Raw genomic sequence first — 27,588 nt, forward strand, 5'->3', positions numbered from 1 at the left:
GGTTTAGAGCTATGCAAGAAAGTCGTGGCGCTGAGTCTGAGCACCGGAGTTCCGGGTCCTGCCTCAGCTCTCAAGCTATATATTCCTGCCAGCCCAACCAACAAGAAACAGCCGAACCTCAGTTTTCCAAAATGATTATCCTGCTCATCAACATCCTCTTCATCCTTACCCGCTCAGTCATGGCCGCAAACACAACCCCAAGCAATGTCCCCCCCTGGCTGACCCTCCCGCCAACCCCCTCTCTCCCCACACCCAACACCTCCGTACACGCCCCCATAAACAACATCTCCCTCTGGTACGCCCTCTACGGACCCCCTCTGGCCGCAGAAACAACACCAATAATCCTCCTGCACGGCGGCAAAATCTCATCGCGATGGTACGGCCACCTGATCCCGTCCCTTTCAAAACAATTTCCCGTCATCGCAATCGATACACGAGCGCACGGCCGCTCATCCGATGACACTTCTGTGAACCTTTCATACGCCCTTTTTGCGGAAGATACAGTCGCCCTACTAGATTACCTGGGCTTATCGAAAGCGAGTTTCATCGGCTGGAGCGACGGTGCGAATACGGCGTTGCAACTTGCGATATCCCACCCTGAGCGCGTGGATAAAGTGTTTGCGTACGGCGCGAACTATAGCCCCGATAATGTGAATATTCCGGGCCTACAGGGGATAAGTTTTGGCGCGGACCTTGTGAATCGTCAGAGGAGTCAGTATGAGGCGTTGAAGTGGAGTGTTGGATTGCAGGCCGACTGGGAGGGGCTTGTAAGTAGGGTTGGGGATATGCAGTCTGTTGAGCCGCGCTGGAGCAGTGAGCATTTTGCGAGGATTCCGGTGCTTAATGAGGATGAAACTGGAGAGGCGCCGATGGTGCTTGTTGCAGCGGGGGATCATGAGGAGGTCATCTTGCCGGAGGTGCCGGGGAGGATTCATGGAATGGTATGTCTATGCTTCTGTTGGTTGGAGGGGACGATGGTGTTGATGGGTGTGTTTAGATCCCGAACTCGCAGCTTGCCATACTGCCGGGGATGAGTCACTTTGGGTATGTATATGGACATTGGCCTTGATATGGTTTGATGAGTGACTGATGGGTGTATAGGCCGTTGCAGGATCCGGAGATGTTTGCTGCTGTCGTCAAGGCATTTCTGAATAAATCTCGATAAGTCGTGGGGGGTAAGAGCTCAGCAGGCGTTCAACCATGCGATTTACGGAAAGGAGATACGAGTTGGCTATGTCAAAGGATATATTTGTAGATCGTCCTAGTAATAACAAAGACACCGGACCCAGAAGCAACTATCTATGCCAGAAACACATTATTTAGATATAATCAGATGTAGGTATCATCACTCATAACCACTTAACACCTCAACAACTCCATCCGTGCATGCTTCAACCAAACAGACTACTCCTCATCAATCGCACAGTTAGGATGCAGCACGTAGATGATCTTGTCAGTCGGGGTGTCAGAAGCCTCATCAACGAGACCCTCGCCATGAATCGGCATGAGGATGTTATCCTTGACCATGCGCTTGAGCACCTTGACTGCAAGACCACGTTCTCGCTGCAGATCCTCCTCGTCGTTGAGCTCGCCCTCAATCTGCTCGAGGTACCAAACGATCAGATCTTCCTGCTCGACACCCTCGCCAGCCTGTGCCTCGTCCTCGCGAATCCGACGCACAATCAAGTTCAGAATCTTCATGTACTTGTCGTACGTGATCTTTGTCTTGGCGCGTGGTTCGGCAGGTTCAGCGGCGGCTGCGGCCTCGGCGTCCTCGCGCATGGGGCTGTCACCGTCACGGTCACGGTCCGGCATTTCGTCGTCTTCGTTGGCGTCTTCATCGTCATCGACTTCGACGTCGTCCTTCTCAACGGTGACGATACTCTGGCGGAGGAGGTCGTAGGCTTCGCGGACGAACTTGGGAACGATTTCCTCGACGCAGTTGACCTTCGCAATGGCTTCAGAGAGACGAATCAAGGACTCCAGCTGACGGACGGTGATACGGTAGGACGAGCGGCCCATGCCACCCTGTGCATCATTCGCACGGAGCTCCTTGTACTTCTCGACAAGCAGAGCCTTGGCCTCGTCGCGGAAGACGGGACGGAATGTCCGCGCGAACCGGATATACCGCTGCAGCTGCTCGGTGCTGAATTCGGGCTCGACGGCCTCGTCGCGGTTCATGTGGACGTTGACGATGTGGTCCGCGAGGTTACGGTCGACTTCCTCGTTTGGCTCATCGCGGATAACGAAGAACAGATCGAATCGGGACATGATGGGCGCGCTGAAATTCAGGTTGCCGCGGAGGGTGGTCTTGGGGTCGTAGCGGCCGCCGATGGGGTTGGCGGCGGCGAGGATGGAGGCGCGGGCGTTGAGGGTGGTGTGGATGCCTGCTTTGGCGATAGAGATTGTTTGCTGTTCCATGGCTTCGTGGATGGCGACTTGGTCGCTGATGTCCATCTTGTCGAACTCGTCGATGGCACAGATGCCGCCGCCGTTGGCGAGCATGAGGGCTCCGGCTTCGATGGTGAATTCGCCTGTTTCGGCGTCCTTGACGACGGAGGCTGTGAGACCGGCGGCGGATGAGGCTTTACCGCTGGTGTAGACGGCGCGGGGGTGGAGAGAGCAGATGTATCTGACTAGTTAGCATAGCTTGACTTTGTTGGCGATGTGACTTACTTGAGGAATTGACTCTTGCTGGTTGACGGGTCACCAACAATACAGATGTTGATATCACCACGGAGCTGCAGGCTCTCCTTGTTCGTCTGCTTAGCCACACCTCCTACAAGCTGCAGAAGCAGTCCCTTCTTGATCTGTCGGTGGCCGTATATCATTGGGGCAATAGAATCTACCAAGCGGGAGTAGATGTACTCGGAGTGAACCATGCTCTTCAGGTCCTGGACTTCTGAAGGGCTCAAGCTCTGAAGGAACGCCTCTTGCGCCTTATCATCATCAGGCTCAGGGTCAGGATTCTGGTTCAGCGAGCCGAGGATTCGGTTGGATTGACCGCTCAGTTGCTGGTTAGATTGTTGACCGGGGGTCGTTGTGTCAGGAGTAACCATGCAGGACAAGAAAGCTAGTCGGTAAGTAAGGTCTCGTACACCAAGCGCCTTGAGTCCTGTGACTCCACTACCTCCAGCTTCGTTGCTGCGGAAAGAACTGTTGTCGCGGACCGCCTCGGGGCGAACACCGGGCAAGCCAAGTTGGCTAACATCCGGAATGACAATAAGTGTACCAGTGAAGATACACCGCTCACCAGCCTTGACGCGATCAACCATCTCGCCGCGCAGAATGATATCCATGGTCCGGGGCATGCTGCCGGTAGGGATTTCGTGTGAGGACTCCTGCAGCTTGACCTTCTGCCAGTCAACAAAAGTACTCTTGCCAATGTCTAGGCGCCATCCATATCGGTTTCCACAGGTTTCGTTGGAACATCTTGTGGGCTCGGTGTAACGGAAAGTTTGCTCTACATTAGAAATTTCAGTTCTGCAGGCCTCGCAGATGAACGTTCCGAGTGAGAGCTCGGGTCGGATTTCAGATGTGCGCGTAACGGTACCGGAAACAGAGAGCAGTTTTCCGATCTGCTGGGTTCGAAGCTGTCGCAGTCTTGAAACCAAAGGCAGGTTGTAGAACGCCAGGGCAAACAGCTTGTCCGTCTGCTGGTGTCGGGTCTTCTCACGGATCGTCCTTGTCAGCCTGGGGTCGTCGGACACGCTTGAGTTGCCAGCCATCATGGAGGTGCCAGCCTGGGATGAAACGCTGCTGGTGGCCTGTCGGTGCGAAACAAAGTATTCGGGTTCGTACTTTGCGATCAGGTTGTGAAGGGCCTTGACAAGAAAGGGCTGGAATCGGTAATACTGGTTTGCGATTGCGTCTGCGAGAATTGGATTGTCCATCGAGCTGAGGTGTGTGAAGTCCACATATAACGTCGACAATTCCCATTTTGCCATGCCGTGGATCTGTGCAATGTAGTATTTGTCGCTCATCGGCGCCGAAGAGGGTGGTGGGTGTGATGTGGGCGGAGCTTCTTCCTGGTAGCTCTCGAGCAATTCTTCAAAGGCCTGTTGTACCTTTTCTGCAGCCAAGTCGACTACTGGCGGGGCCCCGGCGACGTAGGGATTTCGGATGCGGGTGGACGTCGACCTAGTCGTCTCGGGAACCTGATCGTCAGGGAAGGCATTGGCGTCGCTCATAGGAGCATTGCTTTCGGACATTGGCTGAGGCCGTGAGCTGGGAAGTGCGTCTGAATGGAGTCGGTCATTTTGAGAGCCGGCGATTGAGCCCAGCTCGGACTGGAGAACGGCATCGAAAAGGGAGGACATGTTAGGTAGGCCAGGAAGGCCACTCGTCAAGTATCGTGATCGATCAGGCCCGCTGTATTGAGCTTCGTTTGTTGTGATAAATCGAGTCCTGAGTCGAGTGGTGGCCGTAAAGCAATGGTTGTCCAGTCGGCAAGGGTTGGTTGACCAGTGTCAATATTTCTGCGCACGCGTGCCTGACACGAAACGCGTCGGGACGGAAATACTAAGCGCCGACGCGCTAAGTGGTTTCTGAGTCAGCAGTTCGCACTCCCCTTCGGCCTTCGCGCGGGTCAGTGCACGGATCCTCTTCGCTGGGCCGCTAGACTGCAACTGGCAGCTCCGACAAGGTCTGAGCGGATGGAGACCCAGCCAAGGGCCAATAAACCATGCGGGAATTGTTTGCGATTCAAGGCTCTGAGCTGTCGAATTCGACCCCCACTCGTCAAGCCATCGTCCCTGAGCGGAGTGGATGGAAGGGGCTCCCTGCTGGAATGCAGAGACAGATAAGCGAACTGTTTGCCTGCGCCTGTCCGACTCTCGACTCATTCTGGGGTTCCTCCATCAATGCCATTATTCTCCTTTCCTACCCCGTAACGCCTCCAGCTATGCGGTTCTGACGGCCCTCCCCCTTCAGCTTCACTCGCTTCCCCGCATTATGGCTGCCGACAGGTGTCTTTCGGCCGATCCCATTCAAAGTGAGACCGTCGCTGCACCACGTGCCGCCCTCTCTGAATCTCATCTACGGCGTTGGTCACCGAGCATTTTATATTCTTGTTCTCCGCGATTCGTGATTCCTAACATGTCTACTCGCCAGGGAGCGCTAGTGAAGATCTACAGAACCTCAGGCTCAAGCGGCAGAAGCGAATCTCGACCGATGAGACGCCTAAGAGCCAGTCCAAAAGCCAGACATTTTACTTTGTCGACTCCAACTCGTCGTCCCGGGAGAAGCGCGCCCATGTGATGCGACATCATGTCCAGGAGAAGCGCAGGCAGCAACGGCATTCGCATTCCCGCAGTGGCAGTGAGGTGAGGGCGAATGGGGTATATCCATATCTTCCATGGGAGCAGAGGGCGGAGTTACCAGGGAGCGCAGATGGCCGGTCTCTTGATGATTCTCCCCGTCGCGTCCATACGCCCTTCATAAACTCAGTAGGTCAACCGTTGGTGTACGGACCCTTAATGGGCGCTAACTTGACATAGCCGGAAAGCAGAGAAAATACGCTCTCCAGACTGAAGCCAGTCGCAGTACCAAGCCCTCCTTTGCCGCCACTTAGCACCATGTTTAGCGCCTCCAGAAAAGACCCTTTCGAGGTTCTCCTGATAACACCCTCGGATATGGAACTGGCAGATTACTGGACCAATAAGTTGACCTACTGGTCCGGCCAGAATAAACACATCAAGGATTGCGCGTTTAAAACCGCCATGGCACATCCGTTGACATTCCGAGCGGTCATACTCTCTTATTGCGCTCGATGGAAGGCGCAGCTATACGATCATCCGAACAACCGAGAAATAGAGTTTCATTTGGGCAATGCCAGGAAAGGAGTGGAGGATGCAATCAACGGCCACGTCAAAATCGACGGTGACAGTTTAGCAATGGCGTTCGCAGGCCTTGCCCTCCAAGAAGACCGATTTGGATCCAAAGAAAAGGCTGCCGAATACGAAGACCGGGCGGTTCAAATCCTCCGCACTGGTCGGCACTCCAGCGGCCTTGCTGAGGTTTTCCTCCATTACGTCCGATATGTGATGGTCCCTTCTCCTCTAGCCTTGGGCCACTCGGAGCACGGCCAGGGATGGCTAGTTACCTTCCTTCGCGCAGCCGAGCGCCTAATGGTCTCGCATAATAACGACGAATATCTCACAACAACTCCTCAACGCCGCAGCGCTTTTCGGATGGAAAGCCCCCTTTTCTCCCTCCTGTCTAGCGGGCCCCGCCCCTCCCGCGTTCCCCACGACTCTCGCATATACGTTGTCCGCAACGTGCCCACTCAAGAAATTACCCGCACTGCTGCCCTCATCTACATCACCGCCGCGCTTTGGGACTTTCAGGATGCACCTAGCAGAACGCAGCGCTTTCTCATTTACTTAAATAACCTCGTCAGAAAGCACGAGTTGGACAGGTTTCCAGCGTGCGAAACTTTCATATGGCATCTCCTGGAAGAGAATTGCGACATAGATCTAAAAGATTCAGAACGAGGATGGTCAACGGGGGAGCTCCTGAGGATCCATAAACGGCTACCCCCGGATCTGCGGTTCCAGTATAACGAGACATTGTTTAGTTATCTCATGCTGGTCCAACCAATCCGCGGTATCGAGGCCTTTGAGAAAGAATTGGCCGCCACCACCGGTGTGAACGAGGCTGACTTTTGACCGACTAGACTTGTATGCTAGCGAATTGAGGATTGATACCCACGGCTGTTCCTGATCTTAGCTTAATGACATACCGTATCGGATTGAACGAATATTACTACTCGCAGTCTATTTATACTGAACCTGTTTGACTATTTCCCAACCGAAGCTCATGCTCATCTTCAAAGAACTCCTCGCGCGGAGTACGGGTATTAGGTGCATGGTCCGCCCCGAGCACAACTCAACTGACCTCGCTCATCTCCGAGACAAGACCCAACAGGGTCCTCAAAATCTCCCGGTGACATGGCATTGGAGTCCGGACAGAGTAAACCTCATCCATACTCTTCCTCTTCTCCATCCACATCTGCAATATATGTGCTACAGTGCTCCGCGACCCCACAGCCTTAGTATGCGGTGGCCCCAGCGCAATCTCCGCATGTTGTCCTTGCTAAAGGCCGAGTCCATCCGTCGACAATGTCGCGGCGTCCTCGAGGCCGATGCGATTGAGACATTGCTGTGTTGTTGCTGGTTGTTACCTATAGTACGAGTGCAATGTTGTTTCGTTTGCTCTTTGGCTGGCAGGAGTCGGTCATAGATAGGGCTCCGAGGCTAAAGACTCAAGCACCTGAGTCTTCTCGCAGATCACATCATATAGTGTATGTTACAGGTTGAGTTAGGCTATTCCTTTGGAACGGCAGAGGCACCCATGCTTCGTCATTCGAGAATATGCACATCGTGCGGTTTTCACTCTCCTTTGGCATAGTTTCCGGTTGCTCTGGTCGGTCTCGGTGTTTGATGCGAGAACGACGTTCTTGAAGATACCGTTTATAGCAATTAGGAGCCACATAGTCAAAGCTAACCACTGCGTTGTCTCGCTCGTATGGTTGTAGTTTATACTTCCGAGGTTGCCGTGGCGATTCCCTATCTACATGTTGTTGTGACATTACAACTGATATAAAGCTCTTTCTAAAACAGAGACCCCAAAGGTGCAGGGAACTGAAAATGAAATAGTAATCATCGCATTCTGGGCATGTCTATTGAGTAGGCTGAAGTATTTGTGAAAGCTTAGAATACAATTGGGTGGCAAATTCTTTTGCGTCTTAGGGCTACGGAGTGGTAAAGGGCTGTAGGGCTGTTCCGGAAAATATATACGTTGGACTGCAGATGAAGTAAGGTACCATGGCTTATCAGGTATGATCTACGCCTCGAACGGAAAAGTCATCCTAGGGTTCGAGGATACTCATTACATTTAGGACCTTATACAGATACATCTTTAACCCCGGGGTAACCTGAAGTGACCTCGATTTATGTCTACAAGCTATAATCAATAGCACAACAGGAATTTGTAGAGAAACGAAGAAAATAAAACTCAATTGTAGCGCGCCGTCTTAATGCGAATTCTGGATATCATAACAAATAAAAACTCCTAAATATGTCGGAAATATGATGTACGCCACGCTGAACCATGCCGGTATGAACAGTCGAAACTCCAAGGCGCCGTTGAAACCTAAGCTACTCGTCTTGACTCTCGCTTTGCAAGTTGCCCGCAGTGAAGCCCAAGAAAATGCGAGCTCACTCGTCGTCGCTCATCGAGTCGTCAAGCCCATCCGAGTCGACCTCCTCCTGGTCACTTCCGCTCCCACCGAACATATCACTGTCGACGTCGCTCTCGGCCCAGAAATCTGAATCGTCGTCCTTGGTTTGCTTTGACGCAGCCTTGGTCGTGCTTTCGTGTGTCGGCATCTCGAATCCTGCCGGGATGTCCTTCTTTGACTCCTCCACACACTTTCGCACCCTTGCTTTGTAGGCCTCGGGGTCCTTGCGCAGCAGAACACTAGCATCGACGTTCGCGGGCGAGGATACTTCGGCGTCATCGAGGAGAGAGAGAATCGAAATGAGGACGGACTCGACGCGTTGAGCCGGCGACCAGCGCTCGGAGGCGAGCTCGCCGGACATTTCGTCCTCGCCTGGAGAATGGAGGATGGAGATGCAGAGCTTGCCGTCGGTGTAGATGTTCGGATGGTAAAGGGGGGGTGTGAATTTAAATTCTATACAACAACCGTGTTAAACAATGGCAACTTCGAAATATCTAAATAAAGAGATACATACCTGGTGGCGAGTAAGGATAGTTCGAGGGAAATTTCATGAACGCCTTGAAATAGCCGCCGTAGAATAAAGAGTCCGGGTTCAGCACGATAAGCCCAATCTCCCAGTTGAAGAAATTGTCGTGGTGCAAGTCAATGTTGACCCAGGGCTCCTTTGAGAGTTCCTTGAACTCGTTCATCAGAATTCTTTCAGCCATAGTGACGGTGGCGGTTTCAAGGTGGATCGGCAGTTTCGAGGGTAGATGAAGAGGCTATGGTCTGAGGAGTCGGGTGGCTCGACGGGGGTTCTATAGAGGCGAGGGCGACAACTGCCGAAGGGATGTCGAGGAGATGGTGAAAGGAAACCAGGTGTTGAGGTGAAATAATGGAAGAAAGAGGCAGGAGGTGAAAAGGAGAAACAAAGGGAGGAGCGGGTTTCAAGCCTGTCGAATGAAACTGACGCCATTCACTTTTACAGAAGATCGTGGCGAAGATCCGATAGCGGAACCTTCCGGGGTGGCGGCACACTGCTAAGAGTTGCTCTGCAAGTGGGGATTCCTGCATACAATCCCTTGTCAAGCCGTCTATATCGGTCTATCCGGCTTGTCTATACTCCGTCCACATGCTGGGCGATCGCTTACCGACCACTGGTAGCCAAAACTGCCTTTTGGGATATCTCACCAACTGAGTTTCAAGTGACCTCGAGTGGTGTCACGCGCAGCTCAAGCGCTGAATGGATGCACGGACTATTCGGCTAGACATCCTGGGAGGCATCCCGAGTTCTCCAGCGTTATCAGTTGGTAGCATTGGAGGATTAACATATATTGCAGGAGTGAGATGCTGAAATGACTAGGATACCTGGAGGATCCGGCCAGGCCCAAGCTCAGCCATCCCTTCCTATTCGGAGCGCTCGTATTGGCCGCTCCTCAATATAACCATGCAGGCCATGGTGTAGTACAACCCGGGGGAAGGAACTTGACTCACCGGATGACCAGTGCCTTGCGCGATAACTCCGCAGATAGTCGCGACTTGGAGTAGGTTTGAGTACTTTGGTATCAACGGGGACTGGATTTGGCCTAGAAAGAAGAACGGTGGGCGGTGACGGTCCACATGGCTGGAGTCAGAGGTGTCCCACTCGAATGTCTTACTAACGAACTGGAACTGCCGTCTCAGGCTCAGTCTCCTTCCGTCATCTCTGCCAGTTCTTCTTCCCTTAACTTCTGCTCTCTCCCGTTCCCTTCCTTTCACGCCTGCTTTGTCAATCGTTCGGCTGCTATTTTTTGCCTGCTCATTGTTGCTTGCCGCTAGAGCTAGACCCGCGTATTTTACGCTGTTTTCTTATTTTGTACACCTGCCTTGTCATGGTTTTGCCTTTCGTTCCAAGCTATACCACGATCTAGAGCCGAGGTGTTTGGAAAAAGTCTGTCCTCGCCTCTTCTCGTCCGGCCCGCGCCTGCCGCCCGGTATTGAATAGAGGCGGGCTTCGCTGACGGCTTTGCTTTCGCGACATTTGTCGTCATCGGCGCTACTGGACCATGATTCCGCAATGCGCCGGGCCCATCTGGGCTGTAGATGACCTTTCCCGCTGCTTTCAACGCAGGTACGCTGCCCGACTACTCCTCCGGAGCTCTCCCGCTAACAGCCTCAAAGATATTTACAGGAAATACTCCCGCTTGCCGCATGCGCTCTGTCGCTTATACTTATAACCACCCGCGTTGCGTATCATTACATATTTTCACGAAAGAGCTTCGCCTACAAGCTCGTGCCGAGCGACGATGTCGGAGATACACCGGATAGAAGAGGAGTCGAAGAGGATCTAGAGGATGAGTCGGATCCGATGCTGTCCAAAGCCGCGAGGCTTGAACTGCCCCATTTCGAGCTGGATCGACCCCGCGGGGAGATTGCGTTTGTCGCTTTGGAAGCAGCAGCGCTCGTTGGACAAGTTGTTGTCTTCGCACTGGTTCTGAAGTCGGACGCCTGGGGTCGCGATGACCGTCTTCCGGCGGCTGCCCGGCTGGCATCGTGGTGTTACTTGCTTTTCCTGGTACTGGTCCGCTTGCTCCTTTCTGTCCGTCAGCTGCAGTCGTCCGCCAGACTCTGGAACCATACCGCTACGCTCTACGCACTCCAATGGCTGTTCACAGTGGCTGTCTTCCGGTCTGCTATCATCTATCCGATTTCTAAGCGCGCCATGACCTATTCGTCCGTCGAATTCGCCTTGTCCAGCTTCCTCGTGCTGCTTTCGGTGACAACCCGCAGAGGCAACAAGCCCGTTCTCGTTCCGTACGAGGAGGGGTTGGAACCGGCTCGTCACCCTGTTGCAAGCTTACTCTCCCTCGCGACCTTCTCTTGGCTGGATCCGCTCATCTTCAAGGGGTATAAACAGTCGCTGGAGCTGGAGGACGTTTGGAATTTGACTGCATCGCAAAAGGCCTCTACGGTCTTGGAAGACTTCCGCTGCAGACAGTACAAGGGACCGTTGGTAGTCAAGCTATTACGTTACTTTGCCGGCACCATTCTGCTCCAGGGTGCTTGGACCATATTCTCGAACTTATTCACATACTTGCCCACGCTTCTTCTTAAAGCCATTTTGGAGTACGTCGAAGACCCGAGATCCACGACGCCAAATGCGGCATGGCTTTACGCCGTACTCTTGTTCGTCTCAGCCGCCACCCAAGGTGTGGCCGACGGACAGGCTCTTTGGATTGGTCGCCGAATGGGTGTAAAGCTCCGTGCCATTATTATCGGTGAGATCTACGCCAAGGCGCTGAGGCGCAAGGCGGGTCCCTCTATCGAAGCAGCCAAGAAAGATACGGAAAAGGTTCCCGACAAGAAGAAGCGCATCCTCTCCTTTGGTCGTAAGAAGAAGAAGCCTGCAACTGACCCAGAGAACGACACCTCGAAGAAAGAGGCCAAGGAGGAAGCCGAGTCCTCGGCTAACATTGGAACCATCATCAACCTTATGGCTATTGACTCGTTCAAAGTCAGCGAGGTTGGTGCATACCTGCACTTCCTGTGGGCTAGTGTGCCAGTGCAGATTGTCATTGCGGTCACTCTTTTGTATAGGCTTCTAGGGTTCAGCTCGTTCGCTGGTATCATCATAATGGTTCTCATGCTCCCCATCAATTTGATCATCGCCAAGAAGTTTTCCAAGCTGCAGAAGGAGATCCTGAAAGGAACCGACGCTCGAATCCATTCGACGAACGAAATCCTCCAAAACATCCGCATCATCAAGTACTTTGCTTGGGAGGAACGGTTCCAGGACATTGTCAACGAGAAACGACGCGCCGAGCTTCGCGCCTTGCGCTTCCGCTACATTCTCTGGTCTACTGCTGCAACGGTCTGGTATGGAACACCGATTTTGATCACTTTCGCCTCGTTCTTTCTCTACACAGTGGTTGAGAAGAAGCGTTTGACTCCTTCCATTGCTTTCCCTGCGCTCTCGATGTTCTCACTGCTACGTATTCCTCTGGACCAGTTGGCCGACATGGTGGCCCACGTTCAAGAGTCCAAGGTGTCTCTGGATCGTGTTGACCAGTACCTTAACGAGGATGAAACGGAGAAGTACACTCAGCTCGCGGATGAGGATGCTTCTGAGCCCAGGATTGCATTGGAGAAAGCTACTCTGTCGTGGGGAACCGGAAAGAAGAACGAAAGCGGTGACAAGGACGAGACTTTCCGTTTGATTAACGTCGACGTGGAGTTCCAGATTGGCAAACTGAATATTATCGCTGGTCAGACCGGCTCAGGCAAGACATCTCTGCTGCTGGCGCTGCTGGGAGAAATGAAGCTCCTTGAAGGAAATGTACATCTACCTGGCGGCACTGCCAACCGCGCCGAGCTGCCTGTTGACCCGCGTACTGGCCTCATTGAGAGTGTTGCCTACTGTGCACAGGAGGCATGGCTTGTCAACGACACTATCAAGGAAAACATCACCTTTGCATCTCCGTTCGACGAACGCCGCTACAAGGCTGTGATCAAGGCCTGTGCCTTGGAGCGTGATTTGGAAATTCTCGACGCCGGTGATGAGACTCTTGTTGGAGAGAAAGGTATCGGCCTGTCCGGTGGACAAAAGCAGCGAATCTCTCTTGCTCGCGCCATTTACAGCAGAGCCCGCCACCTTCTCCTCGATGACTGCCTCAGCGCTGTTGACTCGCATACCGCCAAGCACATCTTCCGCGAGGCGCTGAGCGGTCCACTCATGCTGAACCGAACGTGTATTCTTGTTACCCACAACATCGCCCTGACTGCTCCGTACGCCGACTTCATCGTTGCCATTGAGAATGGCAAGGTCACCTTTAAGGGCAGGCCTGATGAGCCGGGAGCTTCCAAAGCGGTTGGCGAAGACCTTTCCAAATCACGACCCGGATCTCGGTCCAGCTCCTCTCCACCTCGATCTCGCCGACCTTCCAACGCCGCTGAAGACTCTCATGAACCGCACGCCACTAACGGCACTGCCAATGGTACGGCTAACGGAACACCTGGTAAGCCTGTTGAGAAGACAGCAACATCAAAGAAGCTCCAGGAAACAAAGGCAGTCGGCAGTATCAAGTGGGCTATCATCAAGATGTACCTTCTTTCTATGGGTCCTTGGTACTACTGGATTGTCGCTCTCATCGTGTTTACCCTTCAGCAACTGGGTTCTGTCTCGACCAACATCTGGATCAGACAATGGGCGAACTCGTACAGCACCGATAAGGTCGATGTTGATAATGAAGGTACCTATGCTGCGATGGCTCAGTTCAAGATGCCGTCGTTCAACGTTCTCGGTGTCCCGCGCACTTCTGGCTTGGCACCGCAGATGGGTACCCAGGCTGTGACTTCGGACAACGACGTGAATGTCACCTACTACCTCGGCATCTACGCCCTGCTCGGTGTCCTTTACATTAGTATCTCGGCTACTAGGGAAGCTGTTCTTTTCTGGGGTTCACTGCATGCCTCGAACCGTATCCACAAGCGTCTGCTCAAGACGGTGATGCACGCCAAGTTCAAGTTCTTCGACTCCACGCCTCTGGGTCAGCTTATGAATAGATTTTCCAAGGATGTCGAAGCCATTGACCAGGAAGTTGCCCCAGTTGCCATTGGTATGCTTCACAGTCTAGCATCCGTCATCATGATTGTGATCCTTATCTCGATCATTACCCCCGGCTTCTTGGTTGCTGCTGTGTTTATCACTATGATCTACTTTGCCTTGGGCGCAATTTACCTGAATGCCTCTCGTGATATGAAGCGGTTAGAGTCTGTGCAGCGCAGCCCTCTGTATCAGCAGTTTGGTGAGACTCTCAATGGTATCGTGACTATTCGTGCGTATGGAGATGGACCAAGATTCCTCGTCGACAACCACCAGCGTATCAACAACTACAACCGGCCTCACATCTACCTCTGGGCTGCCAACCGATGGCTCGCATTCCGTGTGGATATCACGGGAGCCTTGGTGTCTTTCCTGACGGCGACTTTCATTCTGTCAAACATTGGAAGAATCGACGCCGGTGCTGCTGGTCTTTCCCTAACATACGCCGTGACGTTCACCGAAAATGTTCTCTGGTTGGTGCGTCTGTACTCGGAAGTGCAACAGAGCATGAACTCCGTTGAACGTGTTAAGGAGTACTTGGAAGTCGAACAGGAGGCGCCTCCTGTCATTGCCGATTCGCGGCCACCTGCGAACTGGCCTAGCCAAGGTTCGGTCCAGTTCAGCGGCTACTCCACCCGTTACCGCCCTGACCTTGACCCGGTGCTGCGCGAAGTTTCTTTCACTGTTCAGTCTGGGGAGAAGGTTGGTATTGTTGGTCGTACCGGTGCCGGAAAGAGTTCTCTCGCGCTTGCTTTATTTCGTGGCCTTGAAGCCGAAACTGGACGAATCAACATCGACGATGTTGACATTGGAACTATTGGCCTGAAGGACCTTCGAGAAGCAATTACCATCGTTCCCCAAGATCCGACGCTCTTCACCGGAACTATCAGGAGTAACCTGGATCCCTTTGGTCACTTCACCGATGAGCAGATCTTCACCGCTATCCGCCGGGTCCATCTGATCGGCTCGGGAACCTCTGGCACAGCCACCCCGGTTACAGCTAGCACCCTGACCCCTATCGACCAAGTTTCGGCCGCACCGTCGGAGACAAATGTCACTGCCAGTGGCATTCTGGACAACAAGAACATCTTCCACAACCTCGAGAGCCCCGTATCCGAGTCCGGTTCGAACCTGTCGCAAGGGCAACGTCAACTGCTGTGCCTTGCTCGAGCCCTGCTCAAGAACCCCAAGGTGTTGATGATGGATGAAGCTACCGCCTCCATTGACTACACGACGGACGCCAAGATCCAGGAGACTCTCCGCGAGCTGCGTGACAACACGATCATCACCATTGCGCACCGTCTCCAGACCATCATCGACTACGACAAGGTCCTGGTCCTGGACCATGGCAAGGTTGTTGAATTTGACCACCCCTGGTCGCTGGTCAACAAGGAAGGTGGCGTCTTCCGCAGCATGTGCGAGAACAGCGGCAACTTGGAGACGCTGCTGGACTTGGCCAAGAAGGCGTGGGAGCAGAAGCGTCTCGTCAATGATTCATAGACCTGGCTTCGTAGACATGTGTCTACTACTTTACCTTGGTGTAATTATGCTATTGCTCTTTTTTCGTTCCCTTGTCTTATCTGTACCTACCGTGGATTTGTTTCAAAAGTTTGGTACATACGCATTGGGGATACAATACAGTCCGGCGTTGGGCTGTACCTGCTTGAAGATAGTCAATAATTCATAGACCGTTCTCTTTTACAATATAGCACGAGTAGATTTGAGTAGCCGTTGACTGGACTACCGACGGCCGAGAAGTAAATCTGCTATGAAACGCCACGGGAAATGCGATCAATTCCGTGACTCTTAAAGTCGTACAGCTTCTTATCTCCCCCGCACGGGTCATGTGCTGCTATCCGTCATTGCGTCTCCTCCGCTCTTTCTCCAATTTCTGCTTATCTCCTCATAACAACGTCAATCATCAATTGTTGCCCACAATGAAGAAAGCCACCGGGCTTCCACAGTATGATATAACCCAGTTGGCGCCTCTTGAGCGAGCCTCGTGGAAACGACGCGTCCTCGGCGTTGCCGCCGCTGGCCTGATCGCGTGCTACGGGCTCGCCCGGTATAGCGGTACCCTCCGTCATACCTGTCACGACCCCGTCGAGGAGGTACTGCGTCTGCAGCCGTTGACAGGTACGTGACACAGGAGTAATCCATCCAAATAGTACATAACTGACGCGCGTCCGATCAGACGGCCATAATGACTTCCCCGAGTTCATCCGCTCGTTCTACCATAATCACATCTACCAGGGCAACTTCTCTGATCAGATCGAACTGCCCTTCCATGTCGACTTTCCGCGTCTAGCCAAGGGCGGTGTTCGCGGACAGTTCTGGAGCGTTTATGTCGCTTGGTATGACGCCTTACATCCCAGAACATTGGCTACGCAGTATTAACTCTCGCAGCCACGACTCTCCACCAGAACCCGACTACGAACACGTCCACGACACCCTCCAGCAAATCGACTTGGTCCACCGCATGGCCACCCGCTTCCCGCAGCACCTGGAGATCGTCCCGGACAGCTCTGCCTTCCGCCATACCTTCGAGACCTCATCTACAAAAATTGCCTCCTTCCTCGGCGTCGAGGGCCTCCACCAAATCGGCTCCAGCGCATCCACCCTGCGCCTCTACCACTCTCTCGGCGCGCGCTACGTGACCCTCACGCATATGTGCCATAATGAGTACGCAGACAGCGCGACCCCAGCTAAACCCCGGCACAACGGTCTCTCCACCCGCGGCCGCGACATGATCCTCGAGATGAACAGGCTCGGCATGGCCGTCGACATCTCGCACGTCAGCGCGAAGACAATGCACGACGCCCTAGATACATCCAAAGCCCCCGTGATCTTCTCGCATTCCTCTGTCTACGCCCTCTGCCCGCATGAGCGGAATGTCCCCGACGATGTCCTCCTCCGTCTTGCGGACAACGGAGGCGTGATCATGATTACATTCCTGGATGAATATACGCGCTGTGATGATCCCACGTCTGCGACGCTTTCCGATGTCGCGGATCATATCCAGTACGTCGGTAATCTGATTGGGTATGAATATGTTGGTCTTGGGTCGGACTTTGATGGCATGGAGAGGACGATCAAAGGCCTTGAAGATGTGAGCAAGTATCCGGATTTGATTCGGGAGTTGTTGAGGCGAGGTGTTAGTGTGGAGCAGGCGGCGGGCGTTATTGGGGGCAATGTGCTGCGGGTTATGGGGGAGATTGAGCGCATTGCGGAGGAGATGCGCGAGGAGGGCGTTACGCCATTGGAGGATGAGGTGTAGTCCCGCAGTGGGATGGCTCGTCCAGACCTAAGTGATGGTCTAGTGGATTTTGGACCTAGCCGTCCGGCAAAGATAGTGTATATAGGGTAGATATATCATAGAAAGTCCTACTCCGAGTCGCCGGCTGAACCAACATGACGCCCACTTAGATTCTGAGAAATGCCATGACTGCACCTGGGCACTAGCAAGACAGCCAATGCTACAAGCCAGTCACGGCTTTTGCAAGCAGAGGTTTTCATCCGACTCCGATGTGCATTTGAAGCCAACATTAGTGCTGACACTGAACTACCCTAGGGCGAAGCTAAGCATCGCAGGATCCGAGCAGACGAATCAAGGCACTCCAAGTCCCAGGCTTGAATCATCTCGAGATTAATGGTAAGCTGGAGCTGAGAACCGGATCGTGCGGCTGATACTGCGGTACCATCCATAGGTATGGTAGGCCCCTTGGTCGACCTCACGGTTGTAAGCCTTGGATGTAAATTGAACGGTGAAGTATATCCAACGCCCAGATTTATATCTTTGCTTCTCCCCAGCTTCTCAACTTTCCCAAGACCATTGATTCAAGCAACTGCGTGACTTGGAAATTGATAGCCACTATGCCAGCGCACGTCCTATCTCACCTTCCAACGCTCCAAGCAACAGTCCCCTGTGAGATCCTTTCAAACCCCCAATCCACCAAATTCCAAGAACACCTCGCTCGATGGACGGATATCGACCTGAAAACACCCGCCGCGATAATCCTCCCAACCTCTGAAGAAGAATGCGTGAAGATCGTAAGTCCCACAAACCCAGCCTGATCCTTTTCAAACCACCTAGTGAGGATCCAGATGCTAAAGATAAGGATACTCACAGGTCCAATGGGCCCTCCACTACAACATCCCTTTCGTGACGAAATCCGGCGGCCACAGCGCCTGGTCCACGATCGACGAGAGCGGCATAGTCATCGACCTCAGTGCGTACAAGGGCGTTGAAGTCGATACCGAATCCCAAACTGCAACATTAATCGGCGGGATCCTATCAAAGGAGGTTGGGATTGCGCTCGCTGAGAAGGGTCTTTTCACTGGTACGCCCACATTGCCTTCCAATGAACATCCATTCCATAGACCTATACCTGTGCTAATTAATGTGAAAAGCGCTGGGAAACGGCAACACCGTCGGCAGCATCCCCTACTTCCTCGGCGGGGGCTCCTCGCTAACGAACAGCATCACGGGCTTCGGGGCAGACAATATCATCTCTGCAAAACTCATCACCGCTGCCGGGGACCTGGTCGTCGTCAATGAAGAAGAACATCCAGACCTCCTCTACGCCCTCCGCGGCGCAGGACAGTTCTTTGGCTTAGTGACACAGCTCACGATTCAAGCGTACCCGACAACCCTGCTTAGACACCAGCAAGGATTAATCTGGGTGGGAAGTTTCATCTTCGACCTTGAACAAGCATTCCCCGTTGCAACCGCCATGCAGAAAATCATGGATGACCCGACGCATCCAACTGCCGGTCTAATGATGGTTATGGCGCCTCCGCCGTCCAGATCCCCGTGCCTGGTCATATCGGCGCGGTATACAGGATCCGAAGACCCGAGTGTCCCCTTTGCGGCATTGTACGCCCTCCAGCCGACATTAGTGACAGGCGGGGACGTCCCGATTCAGAACGCGAGTGATGCGCGCGCGGCGCTGGGAGTGAAGGGTGGATTCAAGGCCTTCGGTGTCGTGGGCCTTCACTCGTTTAATGTTGATGCGTTCGTGCAGACTGTGGAGGTCTGGAAGGAGATGGTTGAGACCTGTCCGGACGCGCTGAACTCGGCGTTTAACTTCCAGTGGGATTCGAGACCTCCCAGGGGGTTTGAGAGGGAGGGTGCGTGTTCGTTGGGGGGTGTGAGATATTGGCAGTTCGTCTTCCATTTCCCTTCCCTTCGCTCTAATCCCTCCTAACCTAGATTTCCCGCGATGTATGGATGAGTGAAGTGCTGATATAGTCCTCAACAGGAACAATCTCATCTGGCACACCGACTCCGCGAATCGAGAGAAGATCGACACGTATAACGAGCGGTGTATCAATATCGTCCGGGAAGCTGATACCGGCGAACTCGTGGATTTCGTGAATGGGACGAGGACGGGCCCGATTGAACGGCGGTTTCGCGGGGTGGAGAGGTTGGAGACATTGAGGCGGGTCAAGAGGGAGTGGGATGCCCGGGGGGTGTTTACGAGGGAGTTGCTTGATGATTGAAGTATGCTTTGAGTGTTTTGGTCAGTTGATGTAATGGTGGATATAGTGTGGTAGTCATGAGAGTCCCGGGACTTGGATAGGTACATGGGTAGGTAGGGGGTAACTGCGCCCGCCAAAAAAAAAAAAATCAAAAAAAAATCCGTCTATGGTATGAAGAGAACGCAATGCAGAAGCCCAGGCGCCGGAGACGGATCAGAGATAAAACTTGATTCTTCATTATACAACTACGTACCAGGAAGCTACAGCTCTGTTTAACTTTGGTACCTGCGGACAGGGCTGCTGAGCGCCTATAACATGTAGCAGCAACCCCCTGGCTAGGTACATGGGGGTCAAAGTCTAACAATTGATATTATTTATAACAACAATGGGTGAAAGCTCTAGAGGTAAGGTGAGACCTATCCATCCATGACGTGAACAGTACGTAACAACCTTCGCTCCTCGAGCTCGACTCGACATGTACAAGGGTGGGGTGAAGGACTCAGGCGCTTCTGTCTCACCCCCCTGCGGAGAAACTATGCCTACCTTGGTAGTGGATCTCGCGCACAGACTTGACGAGGAGTCTAAGCAGAGCTGGATGGAGGGAATGGGGGGCCGGGCATGTAACCAAGCGATGTAGGTACCGAAGTCTCTTTCTGGAGTATGCTAGACCCAACTGCTTTGTTCTTTCGTCAGTCCCAGCGTCCAATGAGTACTTCGGTGCCCTAGGTAGTTGCTCCAACCCCACGGGGAAATGCGAATGCGAGTATCCGGGGATGGCGCTGTAGTACCAGTACGCAGCCCATCATAGGCTACCAAGGTAAGGTAGATCAGTACAGCAGGAACATACGGAGAATGCTACACGGCACGACACTGCAATGCCGTGCACGCGTGTGGAAGTTTCGAAGTTTCTAGGTGCTTGCACCTTCTGCAGGCCTGTGCGGGACCTCAGATCCGGATACCCCGGCCCCTCTGTCTGGGCGACTCATCCCCAATAATGCGAGGGATATATCCTAGGATGCGACAAATGCCGGCGAGCTAGATGTCCGTCGTTGCACGCCCGACGTCGTTGTCCGACCCTCCGCCAACCCCCACTGCCAGAATTGTTTGCCATTGGAAGGATCGCAATGCCTGCCACGAGGCCGAGGGCACATTGGTCGCCACCCGCAGGGTCTGTGATCCTGGACGGTGATTTGCGCTGGAGATAGGGTTGGCTTCCGTGTCACCTGCACTGCGGTATGTCCTACCCTTTAGCAGAGCATCTTATACAGCGACAGCGAGTGGCAGGACAGTGGCAGTCGTAGCACCGCCGATAAGGGGGGCGGGAAATCGGAAAGTTTGTAGGGCTGCCCGCTGCATATATGCAGGCGGCTGGGAAATAAAGTCGAGGGATCAACGCTACTCGCTGCTGATACGATGATCGAAAGCTTGGGGGTGCATTTGCAGCTGAGTGGACCGTCTGACTACCGTATATTCCAGGAGTCCACTGCCCTAACCTTCCAAGGTTCCAAGGACTTGGCCGCGGTCGGCGAGCACTGTCGAGGATTGCCGAGATTTTGGCCGGAAGAGGACTTGACGTTGCACGCGCGAGCGAGGGCTGGACGCTAGTGGCCGTTGATGGGCAAATGAGATCCGATCGAGTGAGACTCAGGCCTTCTGTCGCGATGTCGCTAGTGGAGTCGCTGGAGGGCCCTGGTCGGGGGCCATCACGTGAGCTGACGAGCCCTGGTTGCCGGTTGCCTGATTGGTCGTGCAGGGACAACTTCTTCACCTCCAGTGCAGCCGGTCACAGCACTTGCCAGTGTGATAAGGGATGATGAGTATGGAGGTATGTCCAGATGAAAAGCTCAAGCCGGTATAGACATCCTCAAGGCGCCTGGTGGGTGCAGGACGCGCCAGCCGCCGTGGCCCGTGCTGGATAGGTAAACCGGTCGAGGCCGAGTCGACAGAACAGAATGCAGCATCAACTGCAGAGCGGCATCGCGTTGCAGCAGACGGACGAGTGTTCGGATGACCATCGGCAGATCGTCCACTGCACGACGGGAGAAAGCGGGGAAGGGAGTCGCTGCCTATGGCTATTCATGGCCATGGCCCGCGCGCTTTGACGTTCGCAGCGATATCCTCACCGGCGGCCTCACTGGCTCGGTGCTTGCAGGCGATGCTCTGGCATATAAAGTACGCCGCAGGTGGCGGGACCTGGTCGGCGCGGTGGGCCATGATTCACCGGCTGCCCCTGCTGAGACCCAGCTGATACTGCTTATTGATCCTGGAGCGTTGCGGACCCCCATCGAACGACCGGGCAAAGCGGAACATCCTACTGGCAGGAAGAGACAGAGTGTTAGAGACGCGGTTACACGTGCGAGGGCAGAGCGCTGGACTTGTCACGGCTGGTGGTGGTACGCGAGAGGAAGGTGTCGACCTGAGATGAGACCGTTGTTGAGCCCCTCTGAGAAGAAAGGTCAATGACGGATTACCAACTGCTACCGTCCAGAGCAGCTCACCGAGAGGGCCAGAAGTGATTCGTGGCCAATAATTCCTGCATTCGGCCCACCCTTGGCCGAGTCGTCAACTGGACCGCAGCCGGTCGATGCAGGCTCCAGAACAGGCCACCTGGAGGATGCGCAGGCCGTAAATAGACTGGTTTCAATAAACTCACTCGCTGCAGAGCAGACACCTGCTCACCCTGCTTATTTTGAACAGAAGCAGTCCATTGTCTGGCTCAACATTCTCTCACCGAGCGACTGTTGACGAAACCGCGCACCCAACCAGTCTGATCGGGCAAGAGGCCGGCCCAGAGTCTAGACTGGGCTGCTCTCTAGACTCGGCCATGTGTCAGGGGCCATTCGAGTCAGCACTCTGCGCTGTGTCACAGGCGGGGGATGGTCCGATCCGGTTGCCACTGCTGGACCTGAGCGTGTGTATCGTTCTTTTGACGAGGGTGGCTATGGCTACGGGCAGAGCATCACGGCTGGCCTGTGAGTTGACGAGGATTGACCTGGGGGTAGGCTCTTACTCGAACGGGTCTCAGTCCGTGACCCAACAGCCGAGGTGCGTAATCGGCGTCTGTGTCTGTTCGGGTTGCACGACAGAGGGTGATGCAAAATCAAGGAAGATTTAGGCAAGTGGGGAGTCTGTGCGCTTATCCCATCATCATTTTCCGTAGGCCGAATCCGATAATGGCTGGGTCCAGCCTATCATGATGCCATGTTGCCATGATTTATCGAGATTGCAGAGAGGAGACGGGGGATGTGAGGTCTTAGGGAGGGTAAGGGTGGATCACGTTTGAAACGCAGCGCTTGGTAGGACGATTCCGCTTCTTATCGAGCTGCCATGGCCTGCTATTAGTCCGGGAAATGCTGAGTGGCTTTGCGAGTGGATACTGCCGATGCCCTATCGTTGAAAATATGGCTTGGGCCAGTGTCTGCTGAGAAGAGGGCAAGAGTACGCTGCTCTCCAAGACACTGCACGTCGAGATGCCAACTGCCTATCAATTGAAGCTGCTGGAGAGGGGAGGAGGGGGGGGGGGTTCTCTCTGCATGGAAGCCTTGACTGCCGGTCGAGGAAGGCGAGCTCCGAGAAAGAGTATTGCTGCCTCTGCAAGAGCGCCCGAGCGCGGATTCCCTTGGGGTCGACGGCCTGAAAACGTCAAACGTAAGACAGGACTTTGGTCTCCTCTGTTTGGATGGAGGGCACTGCCATTTGCACATGCTTGTCTTCTGTCATGTCATCCCAGCGACGATCGAGGGCGGGACTCGACATGCAATCAGGAGCATCCAACCGTCCCGCCTTCATGCGCGGGCGAGTCGAGGGCTCATTGCTGCGCAGCGAGGGCTCAGACTGACTTGGTCCTTTTTGCAATGGGTCTGGCTAATCCTGAGCCTAGAATGATGGGTGCGTGCGTCTAGCATTGATCGGCCGCGGTGCTGACTGAATATACCTGGTCCATTGTATCAATCCTCACTGGCCTGCACGATACGCGAGCCCAGCTGTAAGCACGTCTTGGATCTATATACGTGAGCAAGCGATGCTCCTCTCATCTGCTGCTCTTACTCTTCAACCGTCTATCCCCATCACACCCGTGGACACCATGGACGCCTCCTCGTAAGTACCGCCACCCCCTGGACAGTAGCCAGCTGAGTCGTGAAGATATTCCAGCTCCAAAAGACCGCCCAAGCTGCGGTCGGCCTGTAATGAATGCCATGCGGCCAAAGTATGTCTGTTGACTCGGTCTCACGGGGGCTCTCTGACCAGCTCCAGGTCCGCTGCTCGGGCGAGAAGACGGGCTGCCAGCGCTGCTCGAATCTCCGGCTGAAATGTGCCTTTTCCATCTCGCGCATTGGCAAGGTCCCTGGGAAACGCAGCAAAGCCAACCGCGGGCCTGCCACCGTCTCGACCTCCTCGTCGGCCTCCATCTCGGCCTCCTCCTCCTCGCTCTCCACCCCGATCATGTCCCCTCCTCTTCTAACAACAGCCCACTCGTTCGAGAGCACGCGGACCTACGACGGACGAAGCCATGTACCCATTCCTGTGTCGTACTCGTACGCCCAGGAATACGCGACCGGGATGCCGCTTGCGAACGAAACGACCTACGCCCAGTCCTTACCAATCTATCCCACGCAATCACACCCGGAGGACATGTCGAGCCTGAATAACCTCTGCTGGACATCGGACCTGGATCAGCTGGGCGGTCCTGGCCTGTTGAGCCCGGCCTGGGAGATCGACGGCGACGAGTCTCTTCCTTCGGCGTCCTCTCAACCGCAGACCTCCATGTCCTCCTATCCAGACTTTGCTTCCGAAGGCAGGAACTCCTCACGGGCTTACGCCTCGCCAGCCGAGAGCATCCCCCCTGGCCAGTACCCGGTGTACCTCCACCTCCTCCAGAGCATTGACCAGACCATCCGCTTCGCCACCCAGTGCAGGTCACCCGGAGAGCACACCTCCCTCATCGATTCCATCCTCGCCGCCTGCCAACGATACCTTTCTACCCTCCTCCACATCACCGACAGCCCGGCCTTTACGCATACGTATAACGAGGAACATCTTCTGTTCTCGGTGGCGCTGGACAAGGTCGGCTATTTGTTTGGCGTGGCCTACGGGGATTTCAGGCACCGGATAGACATTTACGAGGGTATGGGTATAAACTTCGTCGAGCCAGTGGGGTATGGGGTCCGATATGGGGCGTTTGAGATGGATGTCATGGAGCAGATGTCATACTGTCGGAAGGCCTTTGTGGAGGAAGTCAAGCGTGCTGGCGTCTGTTTGGGAAGGTTGATGGAGGTAATGGGGTATATGTCCTTGCCTGGATCTGGATCGTCGTCACCGGGGAGGCATGAAGGACTTTGCGAGGATCTGAAGAGGAGACTGGACGGATTGCTGGACGACCTGAAAGGGGAGCAGGGTGGCCATATGGTGGGATAATCTTCATTCTTCGTTTCGTCTATTGGGTTTGGCATATTTGTGCATGTTTATATTGTTCTCGTACCTAGGTATTCCTTTACAGCCTGTCTGAGGTCTTTTGAATTGACCAGTTACTATTTTATCCTTCTATTCTTTGGCATTTCCAATATAATCTTCTGGACATCGAATGTTGATACCAAGACAATCACACTATCGTACCATCTCCCTTACTCACTGAGCATAAGCCTCGACTGTGCTTACCCCCTCCGAGCATCTTCTCTTCTCGGATCAATGATCACAATCAGCCTCATCAACGTTACCTCCACCTACCCCGAGTTTCTCTTTCGCCCCCACACTGAATCGACCCGTGGACAAGATGTCAATCTACGCATTCGCTATGCCCCATCAGCAACCAGCATCAATCCGCGCCCCGTCAGCCGGATGTTTCGGATGGACTCACCCTAGACTCACCTTTCACACCCTACCTACCTACCTACCTACCTACCTAGCCTAGGCACTAGAATCCATCATCCTAAATGGGACGGCGTCCGCGTGAGCCATAGGAATCGTGGAGCGTGAGGGTGAGCGGCATTAATCCGTATGGTAGCCTCGCCAATGTAATCCCTGTTGCGTTGGCTGACGATGATCGGTCTGGATGGCGAAAGAAGGCGCACTGTGCTGGGCTGAGCATGAGGCGTATCCTGAAACCTTAGGTACGGGACCTAAGAGGTGTCAATGGCCCTGGATTCATGCTTGTGACGAGGCCACCGTGACTAGATTACCCTACCGGCCTAGGTAAATACAGTAGGTAGCCACTGTATGGATGCCTAGTGTTCTAAGAAGTACGCTTGAACTACCGGTGCAGGACCGCTATACTTTTGGCGGCGTTGTGGGCAACCTTAGTATCATACCTAGGTAGAGTTGAGTAGCCAGTGAATAATGGGGCGTAAACGGAATGGCGTTCCAAATCAGGACCTTGAGCTATACTGGCTAGAGTCAAGATGTGGCATTCTCATCATTACTATGAGAGAACTGATACTGCTGAGCCTGCGTCACTACATGAGGCTCTAGGGAGACTGGTGATGGATTTTGGAGGTTCTACTAGGGTAAATGCAAAATCAATTAGGCGTAGCTTTATACTTTGCCTTTACCGAGGACATTGGCTAGATCGCTATTTCGCGAAACTGGTGTCGCTCTCTTCATACCTGATATATGTTTTGTCGCCCGCAGCAGGGCGATCGCCGGTTGAGGATACCCGAGAAACCCGAGTCATGACGACCACAACTTCACCAGGGAGAGAAAGCGGGGAACCCTGACCTTTTAGACCCGACTACATTTCATTTCCGATGATACTCAACGTCGTACTTGCTTGCATGGTAGTATCCCTGTGGCTAGGGCCTGGTTCTCCTCCGCAAACGGAGCCCATCGCCGGATGCGGATGCAAAGCCCTAACCAGCCTTGGAAAGTGCTCGGTCCAGCATTCCAGGGCAGCCTCACGATCACAACCAAGGCATGCATGCAGCCCACCCCTTGCAGCGGATATTTATCCACAACGGCCACTGATAAGCTTCACTCTTATTGCTATGTGCTTCTGAAACAATAAGCTGCTGCTGCTGGACTGTGCAATGCAGCAGCTGTTCAGTGCTCAGACATGGTGATTTTCCAGCTGCATCCGCGACGGCGGCGTCTTGTTCCCCTCTTATTCATCCTGGCAATTTCCTTCGTTCTTGGGCTTCTTTGTTTCAGTGGTAGCATTTCCAGCGTTTCATCATGGCGTATTTCGGAGCCAAGTTGGTCTGTTCCCCCGCGCGGTCGCCGCATAACGAAAGCCTCAATGTTGTATGGTGCCAGGAATCCATTGTACGAACGGGCTTTGCAGAGCCATCGGCGGCATGCTGAAGGATGGGGGTACGGGATGGAGGTCCTTCAGAACGAAATTGCGGTCGGGTACTGGAATAAACCGAGCTATCTGCTTGCATTGGTGGTCAATGAGTTGAGCAAGCCAATTGCTGAACGGGTGGAATGGATCATGTACGCACCTTGCCTCTGGACTCCCCCTATAAGAGATACCATGGGAGGAGAGTATACTGACAGTAGAACAGGTGGGTCGACGCCGACTCAATCATCATCAACCCTCTGATCCCACTGGAGATTTTCCTCCCGCCCTCCAGCACTTCTCTGGATTCCATTCACTTCGTCGCAACAAAAGACCACAAGGGATTGAACACAGGCATCTTCTTCCTCCGAGTGCACAAATGGAGCGTTCACTTCCTCATTGAGTCCCTCGCGTATCCAAAATACAATCCCTATGTTGATCTGGACGTGCAAGTCGACCAGAGCGCCATGGAGAGAGTCCTGAACGAATCATCGTATTGTGGTAACGTGACGTACCTCCCGCGGCCGTGGATCAATGCATATGAGTGGAAGCACGCGTATGAAGGAGAAAGGGGTAATATGCTGGTGCATTTCCCGGGGTTGGACGGGGCACGCTGGGAGCATATGCGGAAGTGGCTGGATGTTGTTGACGCTGGGGTAGGGGGTTGGGAGGTCGGACTGGAGGAGACGTGGTATTTAGAGGGGACAAGGGGATTCTGGGAGAGAGTTGAGAGGGCGAGAGGAATTATTGACGAGTATAAAAGCAGGAATGGAACAGATGTGAAGGGGAAGGAAGGTACGGTCCCGGGTGAGGCATCAGGGAGGAAGATAGAGATGGAAAGGGCGATGGAGGAGCTGAAGCACGTGTTATATGAAGAGCCGTATGAGGGAGACCTACTGCAGCAGCGCATCGAGGCGTGGAATAGAATCTCTACTGGGTAGATGCCTAGTCAGTGGTCCAAGGCCGATGCACAGTGTGTCAGGACCCGGTTGGGCCACTGCTTAAGAGCCCTCATAGGCCACACTGTCTAGAACC

General features: G+C 53.9%; 9 protein-coding genes across 9 annotated transcripts; 7 read left to right on the plus strand and 2 right to left on the minus strand.

Annotated features, from left to right (window-relative positions):
• Positions 1-131: 131 nt before the first annotated feature.
• On the plus strand, positions 132-1,165 carry BDW74DRAFT_176327 (alpha/beta fold hydrolase; the record flags this gene model as incomplete). The annotated part of the gene is made up of 3 exons (XM_073728571.1): positions 132-941; positions 998-1,044; positions 1,102-1,165. The coding sequence occupies 3 exons, from the start codon at positions 132-134 to the stop codon at positions 1,163-1,165; spliced, it is 921 nt and encodes a 306-aa protein (XP_073586302.1).
• An 81-nt stretch (positions 1,166-1,246) lies between these two features.
• Positions 1,247-4,453, minus strand: BDW74DRAFT_126105 (MCM DNA helicase complex subunit MCM6). Its single transcript, XM_073722173.1, has 2 exons — positions 2,677-4,453; positions 1,247-2,632 (listed from the first exon to the last, which is right to left on the minus strand). The coding sequence occupies exons 1-2, from the start codon at positions 4,317-4,319 to the stop codon at positions 1,405-1,407; spliced, it is 2,871 nt and encodes a 956-aa protein (XP_073586303.1). The 5' UTR covers positions 4,320-4,453; the 3' UTR covers positions 1,247-1,404.
• Positions 4,454-4,773: 320 nt separating this feature from the next.
• On the plus strand, positions 4,774-6,981 carry BDW74DRAFT_126117 (uncharacterized protein). The gene is made up of 3 exons (XM_073722174.1): positions 4,774-5,044; positions 5,113-5,447; positions 5,499-6,981. The coding sequence occupies exons 1-3, from the start codon at positions 4,954-4,956 to the stop codon at positions 6,666-6,668; spliced, it is 1,596 nt and encodes a 531-aa protein (XP_073586304.1). The 5' UTR covers positions 4,774-4,953; the 3' UTR covers positions 6,669-6,981.
• A 977-nt stretch (positions 6,982-7,958) lies between these two features.
• On the minus strand, positions 7,959-9,293 carry BDW74DRAFT_126134 (putative ubiquitin conjugating enzyme (UbcC)). Its single transcript, XM_073722175.1, has 2 exons — positions 8,757-9,293; positions 7,959-8,695 (listed from the first exon to the last, which is right to left on the minus strand). Exons 1-2 carry the CDS (start codon positions 8,947-8,949, stop codon positions 8,220-8,222), a joined length of 669 nt encoding a protein of 222 aa, XP_073586305.1. The 5' UTR covers positions 8,950-9,293; the 3' UTR covers positions 7,959-8,219.
• A 650-nt stretch (positions 9,294-9,943) lies between these two features.
• BDW74DRAFT_149478 (putative ABC bile acid transporter) lies at positions 9,944-15,503 on the plus strand. The gene is made up of 2 exons (XM_073723906.1): positions 9,944-10,329; positions 10,380-15,503. Exons 1-2 carry the CDS (start codon positions 10,267-10,269, stop codon positions 15,300-15,302), a joined length of 4,986 nt encoding a protein of 1,661 aa, XP_073586306.1. The 5' UTR covers positions 9,944-10,266; the 3' UTR covers positions 15,303-15,503.
• Positions 15,504-15,739: 236 nt separating this feature from the next.
• BDW74DRAFT_189854 (dipeptidase) lies at positions 15,740-17,165 on the plus strand (the record flags this gene model as incomplete). The annotated part of the gene is made up of 3 exons (XM_073732064.1): positions 15,740-15,938; positions 15,997-16,156; positions 16,209-17,165. The coding sequence occupies 3 exons, from the start codon at positions 15,740-15,742 to the stop codon at positions 17,077-17,079; spliced, it is 1,230 nt and encodes a 409-aa protein (XP_073586307.1). The 3' UTR covers positions 17,080-17,165.
• Positions 17,166-17,675: 510 nt separating this feature from the next.
• BDW74DRAFT_176333 (FAD-binding oxidoreductase) lies at positions 17,676-19,304 on the plus strand (the record flags this gene model as incomplete). The annotated part of the gene is made up of 4 exons (XM_073728572.1): positions 17,676-17,852; positions 17,932-18,142; positions 18,213-18,966; positions 19,064-19,304. The coding sequence occupies 4 exons, from the start codon at positions 17,676-17,678 to the stop codon at positions 19,302-19,304; spliced, it is 1,383 nt and encodes a 460-aa protein (XP_073586308.1).
• A 4,000-nt stretch (positions 19,305-23,304) lies between these two features.
• On the plus strand, positions 23,305-24,698 carry BDW74DRAFT_176334 (Zn(II)2Cys6 transcription factor domain-containing protein; the record flags this gene model as incomplete). Its single annotated transcript, XM_073728573.1, has 3 exons — positions 23,305-23,381; positions 23,427-23,490; positions 23,538-24,698. 3 exons carry the CDS (start codon positions 23,305-23,307, stop codon positions 24,696-24,698), a joined length of 1,302 nt encoding a protein of 433 aa, XP_073586309.1.
• A 1,813-nt stretch (positions 24,699-26,511) lies between these two features.
• On the plus strand, positions 26,512-27,494 carry BDW74DRAFT_176335 (glycosyltransferase family 34 protein; the record flags this gene model as incomplete). The annotated part of the gene is made up of 2 exons (XM_073728574.1): positions 26,512-26,708; positions 26,780-27,494. 2 exons carry the CDS (start codon positions 26,512-26,514, stop codon positions 27,492-27,494), a joined length of 912 nt encoding a protein of 303 aa, XP_073586310.1.
• Positions 27,495-27,588: the final 94 nt, after the last annotated feature.

The sequence above is a fragment of the Aspergillus multicolor genome, assembly GCF_047715735.1.
Source record: "Aspergillus multicolor strain CBS 133.54 unplaced genomic scaffold BDW74scaffold_6, whole genome shotgun sequence".
In the NCBI taxonomy this organism is placed as follows: Eukaryota; Fungi; Ascomycota; class Eurotiomycetes; order Eurotiales; family Aspergillaceae; genus Aspergillus; species Aspergillus multicolor.